Below are 10,108 nucleotides of genomic sequence, written 5' to 3' on the forward strand. Positions count from 1 at the left end.
AGTAATTAAACCAGACTGCTTGTTACATGTTGCACAGTTAAAATAGTTATATGAAATTGAAATATCTTAATTAAGACTTTATGTCAGGAAATGTAAAGAAAAATCAAATGTATTTGTCTAGTAACGGCAATAAAAAATGGCTTTAATTAAAATTAAACATGAATTAAAAGCGTAGATAACACAAAATTGCGATAGGTGGCAGTATCGTGCAGCATGTATGGTTCTTAACCAGGGAGGAAAAAACAGAAGATGATTTACGGAACCTTTCTTTCGGCTCCTTGCTAACACGAAACTATTTTGAGGGAGCACACAATTCAGACGTTATCCACCACATTATTTGAAAGACTCCTCTGAAGTCTGAACGCGAAGTAAGATATACTTGTTTCCAAGGTCATTTCGTCCAATTATTTTGCTTTTTAACACAAATATATAGATGCGCGTGTTACGTTTGGGCTTTTACGAAAACGCGATTTAGTTATCTTCCAGCTGCACTGCTGTACATAGTAACTAAAATACAAGTACTGTATGTACAGCTAATGTTTCGAAATTGTGATATTACAAGGCAAACTAAATTTAATACAAATACAACTACGATCCACCCACAGTAGGGGAAAACAGCGATATCGATAAAACACTTTTCACCCTGAAAACTAGGTTTACTCCTTCCAAACGTAACGCACACATTGTAAATGTATTTTAACACATAGAAATAAATATAAAGTATAGCATGCATAGAAACAATGTAGGTATTTGATGTAAGAGGTGGGGTAATAAATATCGCTTAAAAAACCACAATGATATTTAACATTAATTGTCCCCCTCCATAGGAAGTTGTCTACAAAGATGGCGGCTTCTATCCTGTCTACTGATGTCCGTCTTGAAGTGTCCCAGTGTTTCAGGAGTCTCACCTTATCATCCCCCAAACAAGATGCAATCCATTCTCTTCAAACCCTCCGCTCTTACTTGGACGAAACTCCTGATGATGCAAGCGCTTCAGTCCAGAAGGCAGAGTTCCGAAGGTCTCACTTCACTCGCACGCTTCAGTTCCTGGTCAAGAACATTCAAGCTGACTGGTTCCACGGCCTGACTGCATCACAGCGTTCGGAATTATGGGATGGCCTGTTCTTGCGGGGACCTCCTGATCAGGCTCTGCTGGTGCTGATGGAGGGAATTGGCGAGCTAAGGTACAAGATGCACTGTTGATGACGTATCATCACATGAATTTTACATCAATGAATTATTATCCGTTGTTCTGCTTTCCAGACCAGGTTCAAACCTGGACCACTTGGTCAGCATCACCGAGAGGTTCATCCAGAGCGGTCGCTTGGCCGACCTGCTGTGGTCCTTCTGTCTGACCACGGATCCCATTGACTCCCCCCAGCTCCGAGAAGCCCTGCTAGCACGTATCGTGGCGCTGCCTGACCTCACTGCCAATAAACTGCAGCACAACAACAAGCCCGCCTTCCTTCCTCAGCAGTACTATCCTCTGCTGGCTAAAGAGATGCTCACTGCCTTGGAGCGCACTTGCAAGGCACTCAAAGGTAAGATTTTTCTATTCACTAAGAGGTTCACAATTTTTTTTCTAGAACTGCCTTTTTGGAGGTGAGTAGAAACGTGCTACATATTTTTTAAGTAACTTTTTGGATAACTTGTACTTGTCAGAGTAGATTTAATGGAACATAGGTTTTGCTTTTATGTATTTTTGTTAAGTAGAAATTATATTTGACTAATTTTCTTTTGTTTTGACCTATCTGTTACCTATTTATTTATCTGTTTGTTTATGTTAGCTATGTGTTTATAATGTACAAATATGTATTTCTTGTAGGGATAGACCGATTATCGGCTGGGACGATTATCAGCACCGATATTAAGCATATCGGCATCGGCCATTTTGAAGAATCATATGACCGAAAATAGATCCATTTAAAAAAAAATAAAATAAAATTTAAATGTTTTTGTTTTTTGTTTTTTTTCAAATTTAAATTTTCTGAGATGCTGGTGACCCTGGGAACTCTGCACCATCTGTTTTTGTTTGAAATGAAAACTAAGATAATTTAAAAAATAAATAAAATACATCAAATATATTTAAATACTTTATTTAGTGTAAAAAAACAATTGTTTGTTTTTATTTAACTTTTGAAAACATGCCACTGCCCCTTGGAGATCCTGGGACTTGTTAGATTTTAAAAACAAAGATATCTATTGACTAAGATTACCCAAAAAAAAAAAAATCCAATATTTTACTAAACCTAAAAGTTGCTCAATAAGTATATTCTTTAAAAATAAATACATAAATAAATAAATAAAAAACTGGAGTTTGTATTTTTTCCAAATTTTGATGCCAATATTTTCCCTTTTTAGTGAAAATTAATATCGGCTCCAAATATCGGTTATCGGCGTCATTGACTACTAATAATTGGCATCGGTATCGGCCCTGAAAAAACCATATCGGTCTATCTCTAAGTTCTTGTTTTATATTCAACAGATGGCACAAGCTGTTCCTTGTCTTTTGTGGCTCAGACACTTGGGAAACTCTGTGCCCAAGGACATAGTGGTAAGTTTATAAAGTACTGTACATTAGAACAATTTTTTAAAATTATTTTTATTTCATTGGGTAAAAATATTTGGCGAAAAATTGGCTGAATTTTGCTGATTGTAACGGCCAATTAAATTGCCCGACCATCATAAATCTGTGTCCTCTATTTTGTATTGATCAGTTGTTCCTTTTATTTATTTTTTAATAAATTAATTTATTTATTTATTTATTTATTTTTAAATGAAATCCTCCCTGCAGGTTTGCTGCTAGCAGTGATGGCTCCCAAAATGTCCGGGTGCACGCGCACAGATATGGTGTGGCAAAGGGTTTGCTGCAAGCTGCTGGAAAATGTTCCCCAGCGCTGGATGGAAAGTGTGCTCACCGGCCTGGTGCAAGCCGTTCGTGGGTGAGAGTGCTGGGATATCACAAGGATTTTATTACAGTATATGTCACTGATGTTATGGGTCTTTCATTTTTCAGGCCTGGTGCATTGGGTCGAATCATGGGGAATCTTGTGTTAACAAATAAGACGGCCCGATTTGTCATCACACATAAACTGCTGTTGCTGCAATACAAATATGAGGTAAGGTATTTCTTTAAGCATAAATAGTGTAAAAACAAATAATATATTTTTTTTATTGTTTTCCATCCAGACTCGTACGTTGAGAGTTGTTCTGGGTTACCTCGCTGCAGACAAGGACAGAAGACCGCTGCTTATCCAAGTGAGTGCACAGAACGTCAGTTTTTTTCTCCAGCCTTTCATTAATTTTGTTCACTATACTGAAATAATGATTATCATATTTCAGGGGTGTCCAAACTACAGCCCGGGGGCCATTTCGGGCCGCCGTCCATTTTTCAGTGGCCGGCGACATATGCTAAAAATGGCATTTGACTCGGTTCAAATAAAATAAACAAAACAAAAATGTTTGGAGATGGTCAAAGTAAGAAGGGAGGGTATCGAAAATCTGGTGCCATTAAAAGTTATTTTAGTTAACTAAAACTAATAAAAAACTAAAACTAAAATTCAAAAAATATAGTTACCGAAATAAAATAAAAACGAAAATGCTTTTTAAAAAACGAAAACTAACTGAAACTACATTTTATGTTTACAAAACTAACTATAATATAATTTTAATAATTATAGCAAACATGTCCTCCGTTTTAGTCTTCGGTAATTAATTGAATGCATGAGCCTTTGGGTATGATTTCAAATGTGATTTTTAGTAGATTTATTTTGATATCAACCGGAATAATGACGATTGAAAGTATGTCACACAGAAGTGACGTCATCTAGCGGCAGCCAATAGGAAAGCACCTTCAGATGACGTTGCTCCCATGGTGTTTTTTAAATATTGCGCACAAGTACTACACATTTAAAAAAACTAATACTAATACTGAAACTAACAAACTAAACTAAAACTAAGCATTTTTTAAGAACTAAACAAATAAAAACTAACAGAACCACCCTGAAAACTAATAAAAACTAACTCAAAATTCCAAAACTATAATAACCCTACTGCCATATTACAAATAAATTGGTTACTGTAGCATTTTTCTAAATATGCAAAAGCACAAATAAATTATTTGTCCAATTTTTAGGACTAAAACACAATTTCTCTTCATAACATTATGTGGCCCTTGCATCCTTCGGATTTTCTGTATGTGGCCCTCAAATGAAAAAGTTTGGACACCCCTGTCGTATTTATTTAGTTTTATTGTCGTGATATTTTTGATGTGTTCTTAGGTGTTGCGGTCCGTGTCCCAAGCGTGGGCCAACCCAAGCGCAGTGAAGCACACTCCGCTGGAGCAGCAGCTGTACGTCAGCAAGGCACTGCTGCTCTGCGTCTGTCTGCTGGAAGATGGCGAGCTGCAGGAGCTACGTTCAGGTGCCACGTTCACGATTGAGTTTGATGACTTTGTCGCCTTATGAAGTTCAGTCAAATGATTTTTTTTTGGGGCAGAACTGCCACTTCCAGTATGGCGGTCACACTGACGTATTGCCGCAACAAACGACAATACAAATGAGGGGTCTTTGAATATATGATATGCTCCCATGCAAAGTTTCTCATATTTAATCGCATTAACCGAGAAGGACTCGTTTTGTTCCCTCCCCCAGAGCTTCTGCAGTGCATGCTGGGAGGTATGCAAAGCCACCTGGACAGCAACGTGGTGCGCATCAGGCATATGGGCATGATTGTGGGGGAGTGTCTGAGCTCCCGTATGAATATCAACGGAACCAAGCTCAAATTTGAGGTCGGTGTTTAATTGAGATGTGGAGAGAAAGTTATTCAAGGCACCGAATCAAATTACAGTAATCTACTGTATATTTGGAGTCACCTATTTAGTCAAATGCACACATTTGAACTTTTGTGCTCACTAAGTATATCAAAATCAATACATAAATCATCACTTGTGCTGTTTGTGTATTGTACTGTAGTACGAACAAGATGAGGAAACACGAGAGCTGGTTTCTCTTCTGACTCCGACTACCATGGATGAATCAGAGCCTGAATCTGAAGATGGGTAACTATCAATTACAATTACAAGGTTTTGACAACTAATCAAATATTATGGAAGCGTATTGCATTCAACTGGGTAGATACACTTTTTTTCTGAGTAATTATTTTTTTTTTGCTTGTTTGTTTGTTTTTTACTTTTTTTCCATTTATTTTTGTTATATGGAGTAACTTTTTTTCATCTTTTTAGTTTGTTTGTTTCTGTTTCTGTGTTTCTGTTTTTTGGAATATTTTTTTCTGCTTTTTTGTAATTGTACTTTTTTCTACTTTTTTTGCAATTGTTTATTCTGTTTTTCTGAATAGTTTTTCTTTCTGTTTTCAGAACATTTTTTTGTGTTTTTTTTCTGTTTTTCATATAGTTTGTTTTTTTCTGTTTTATGGAATATTTTTTATTCGGTTTTTCAGACCCCCCCCCTGTTTTTGAAATAATTTATTTTTCAGTTTTTTGGAATATTTTTTTTGTGTTTTGGAATGATTTTTTTAATGACAAAAAAAAAACTATCACAAAAAAAAAAATCTGGAAAACAGAAAATAAAAGTTCCATAAAACATAAAAAAAAAAAGGGAAAAAAATAATAATCAAAGCGCCCCCCCCAAAAAAACAAACAAACAAACAAACAAACAAAAAACAGTATTGTATCTCAAGTGAATACCTAAATCTTTTACCTGTACATACTCTTTTGAAACAAATATGTATATAACCGTGAAGTGGTGCAGTGTTATGAATATTTATTGATTTCATTTAATATTACATACAGCGTCAGCCCTCCTGAAGAGATCAGAGAAAATCCATCATTTTGCAATGATTCATCACCAAATGAACAAGAAATCAAATCATCAAAAACTGAACCGGACTCTGACCTTGATAGGTAAATATTTACTGCACACATACACTATTTCAGTGAATGTAGGATTCATTGTCTGGCACAAAGTGCATTTTTGGTTCATCCTGAACAGTACGTTTTATAGCACAAGAACAGTGATATTTTTCCTCATGCATGTAGTGTTGTAAATTCAACTCTTTACAATTGTAGTGATGATGAGTTCACGCCTTACGACATGTCTGGAGATCAGGAAATAAATAAGGCGTCACCACCACGTTACCTACGAGATTGTCTGGAAAGTACGTTTTCACATTTTTTTATCTTTTTTTTTTCTTTTTTCTTTTTTCCCCCACGCCATGCTATAATTTCATCATATGCTGCCTGACTTTTTCCAATGCATCCAGATTTAATTTCTTCTGAAGATCCAGAGCGTGTGGAGCTCAGTTTAAGGGTTGCTGAGGGGCTGGTGAGGAAGAACTCCTTCGCAACCAAAGAGGTACCAAAAGAGATGCAATTGATAATGGTCACTCTAGTCCAGTAGGAGGCAGCATTGCTTCTCTTTTGTTATACAGAGGGTCACAAATGTTGGAAATAATTTGAAGATGTTTACATTCATTTTTGAAAAATGATTTGAATTTACATGTCCAGACTTGAAGGATGTCCTGTCGCTGTAGCTAATCTTCTGCTCATTAAGTATATAATTCACAATTAATGTTGTGTTTCTTCAGATCAGTGTACAGCTAAGCAAAGTTCTTCTGCACATGGAGGATAAATACAGCATCAACGGCTTCCTGGCTCTCAGGCAAGCCACCATGGTGGCGCTTGTGGTCAGTGATTGCGTCCCGGTGAGTGAGTGCTCGCCGCCTCTGTCACATGAAAATATCGCACATTAAAACTCATTTCATGGCTTTTTACAATCTAAAACGGTTGTTTATTGTTTGAGTCCAGGTGACCGAGTTCCTGAACACGGAGTTCTACTCCTTAAATTACAGTCTTCGCCAGCGCCTGGATATCTTAGAGGTTGGGGGAGAAAAAACAACTTCAGGCCAAAAAATGCTTTGCTTGAGCCTCAAAATAATTCTGTCCTATACTTCAGGTTCTTGTTCTAGCAGCTCAGGAGCTGTCAAAGCCAAACCCGGGAAACACAGAACCAAACGTCACCACAGATTTAGCACCATACCCTGCTAACAACACTGCTCACTGGCAACAGGTTGTTGACAAGCGCATACAGGCAAAGACCAAGCGAATCAGTAAGGTATAAGCTCATACATTACTGCTCAAAAGTTTGGGGTCACGCAATTTGTTTTACATGACAAATGATGTATGGGTGTAGGCAGGGCAAAATTAGGAATGCCATTTTCATTTTGAAAACAAAAGCTTTATTCCGTCACAATTAGAATAGTGAGCAAATGATTATTTATTGTAATTAGATAGCTAAATAGAAAGTTAGCTGGATAGCTAAATAGAAAGTCAGCTGGATAGCTAAATAGAAAGTTAGCTGGATAGCTAAATAGAAAGTTAGCTGGATAGCTAAATAGAAAGTTAGCTGGATAGCTAAATAGAAAGTTAGCTGGATAGCTAAATAGAACGTTAGCCGGTTAGCTAAATAGGAAGTTAGCTGGATAGCTAAATAAAAAGTTAGCTGGATAGCAAAATAAGTTAGCTGGATAGCTAAAAAAAAAAAAGAATAGCTGGATAGCTAAAAAGAAAATTAGCTGGATAGTTAAATAGAAAGCTAGCTAGATAGCTAAATAGAATGCTAGCTCGATAGCTAAATAGAAAGTTGCATAGCTAGCTTGAATGCTAGCTGTAAGGAAAAAAACAGGATGGATGGATGGATGAATATTTTATTAATGCATAAGTCAAATTTCACATGTTACAGGGTGCCTCCCATCCTCCAGCAAAGGCCACAGCCAACCGTTACGCACCAGTTGCTGGGTATTTCTTCTTTCCTTTACTCAGGAATTATGACAAGTGAGTCAAACATTTCCCCCTCATACAAATACAGGGCTATCTTTTGAGCTTAGAGCACTTAAAAATGTGCCTTTACGTCATGTTTACCAGACCTCAGGTGACCTTCGACCTGTTGGGAAGTGACCATATGGTGTTGGGCAGGTTGATCCACACCTTGGGAGTCTTCATGCATCTGGCAGTCAATGCGCCGGTACTTGAATCATTGCAATAAACAAACCCCTTGTCCGCCTATAAAGTCACTTTACTAATGTTACTGATGATATTATTTGAAAATTTTGTCCCGCAGGTTGCTGCACAAATGGGTCACGCTCTGCTTGACTTTGTGTGGGCAGTGCGTTACCACACTGACCAGTAAGAAATTCTAAAAATAAGTTTTAATTTGTAATTTATAATTTAACAAGCAACGTTTGTTTTTTGTTTTTTGTTTTTCATTTAAAGGATGGTAAGACGAGGCGTCCTCTTTGCCGTCTGCTCCATCTTCATGAGCATGCCCAGTCAAAACCTTCTGGTGGACCTTGCAAACCAGCTTTTTGAAGCTAGATCTTGGCTGGCAGGTATAGAAAAAATTGTTTTCCTTTCAGGGAAACACTCACTCGTACAGAAAGGGACATTTTCAAAATGCACACGCAGCTGCACTGATTTCTGGGAAGAGGACGAGGATCCAGGATGTCCTGCAATGCACATATTGTCTATGACGTGACTGGTTTGTTTATGTATTTTGTTTATTTTTATCCGTCCTGCAGCTTAAAGTACTTTATTAACATGTTAACTAGGATCACCTAAACTTTTTGCTTGTTTTTTTTTTATTTTTTTATTTATTTTTTTTTTTTTAATGTTTGTCTGCTGTGTTATTTGTTCCGTTCCCAAGATGTTGCTGAGGGTGACCTGGATGCAGACTGCAGGAGTTTGGCCATGCAGAGTCTGGTGCTGCTGGATAAGAGCCTGAAGAAACAGCTTCAAAGTCCACAAGCGCTCAGCATTGAATCATGAGCAACAACAACAATAAAAACGCACCAGGTCAAAGTGAACACTCTGTTCTCACAACGACTGCAGATGTTGATTGTGGCAGTCAAGGAAGCGGATGACACCAAAGACTGACCAATGTCCCTAAAGGTGGGATGACTTTTTCACTTCCTGGAACATGAGGTCAAGCAAATGAAAACGAAAGCACCTTTGGTCTTCTGGCTCTGCATTTGAAAGTACAGACACATATTTCTTCTTTTTGTTAAATGTTTTTATTCAAATCAGACCAATTTAGGATAAAAAGAAGGCCTAATATGCCATTTTATTGGTTAATATTGTGTGAAGAGGATATCCTTTATATAGTACAGGTATATCCTTTTGTCTCTTTCCTGTGCAAGCAGGTCTCGCTATTGGAGTTGTTTGTTCGCAAAGGACATCCTGTGAATATTTATGTACAGTATGTAGTCATAGACACGCTGGAAAAATAAATCATGCTTCCTCCTGTGACATAAATGCATAGTTTCACGTAAGCATGAGTTCTCTGAAATAGTTTCTCTTATAAGAAACTGCAAAAGATTCCAAATGTAATTGTACTCTGTGTATTTACAGGTTTTACTACACTATACTTTTGTATTGTGTGATAAACATGCAGTGGCCTCAGTTTTTCTTCATCAGAACAGAACAGCCTCATTGTACATAAAGTTTATAGCATCTGAACAATATTTTAAATGTTTTTGTGTATTTTGTAGGGGTGTGAATTGCCTAGTACCTGACGATTCGATCCATATCACGATTCATAGGTCACGATTCGATTCGATACCGATTAATCCCGATATGAATTTACAAGTCGATTGTTGCGATTTTTTTTTTTTACTCAATTTAGAAAATACCATTCAGTAAACTTGTACATGTACACTGTAAGATTTGTATGAAAATGTATTATTTATTGGTCTGAAACTTCAGTTTTATAACTGTATTTAACAAACAGGTTGTAACATTTTTCATGTTTGAACAGCGTTGAAATAAAATATTAAGGCTTAATGTTCCATTAATATAACATTCTTCCATGCGTAAGGTGTGAAAGTTAGACGTTTTGTTGAATATTTTTCCATCAAAAATGGATGTTAAAAAATCGATTCGGCTGCCTACTGAATCGATTCAAGAATTGCGTGCTTTAGTATCGCGATATATTGCCGAATTGATTTTTTTTAACACCCCTAGTATTTTGGGTCACTTTAGCAAAAGTCATCAAATATTAGAGTGAGCTATTTTTAAATTATATGTCACAACGGGTCA

General features: G+C 36.8%; 1 protein-coding gene across 2 annotated transcripts; it reads left to right on the top strand.

Moving 5' to 3' along the window:
- The first annotated feature begins 248 nt into the window (after nucleotides 1-248).
- telo2 (TEL2, telomere maintenance 2, homolog (S. cerevisiae)) lies at nucleotides 249-9,534 on the top strand. 2 transcript variants are annotated; one of them, XM_077502447.1, is made up of 22 exons: nucleotides 249-368; nucleotides 828-1,184; nucleotides 1,264-1,288; nucleotides 1,382-1,541; nucleotides 2,486-2,554; nucleotides 2,795-2,942; nucleotides 3,017-3,119; nucleotides 3,190-3,258; nucleotides 4,281-4,422; nucleotides 4,653-4,789; nucleotides 4,974-5,059; nucleotides 5,810-5,920; nucleotides 6,086-6,174; nucleotides 6,280-6,371; nucleotides 6,604-6,720; nucleotides 6,824-6,895; nucleotides 6,972-7,130; nucleotides 7,758-7,849; nucleotides 7,940-8,039; nucleotides 8,136-8,200; nucleotides 8,288-8,403; nucleotides 8,718-9,534. In XM_077502447.1, exons 2-22 carry the CDS (start codon nucleotides 844-846, stop codon nucleotides 8,837-8,839), a joined length of 2,415 nt encoding a protein of 804 aa, XP_077358573.1. In that variant the 5' UTR covers nucleotides 249-368; nucleotides 828-843; the 3' UTR covers nucleotides 8,840-9,534. The 2 variants fall into 2 exon arrangements, with proteins under 2 accessions (XP_077358573.1, XP_077358572.1); XM_077502446.1 differs by having other exon boundaries at nucleotides 1,264-1,541.
- The last annotated feature ends 574 nt before the right edge of the window (nucleotides 9,535-10,108 follow it).

Source organism: Festucalex cinctus, chromosome 17 (assembly GCF_051991245.1).
Source record: "Festucalex cinctus isolate MCC-2025b chromosome 17, RoL_Fcin_1.0, whole genome shotgun sequence".
In the NCBI taxonomy this organism is placed as follows: Eukaryota; Metazoa; Chordata; class Actinopteri; order Syngnathiformes; family Syngnathidae; genus Festucalex; species Festucalex cinctus.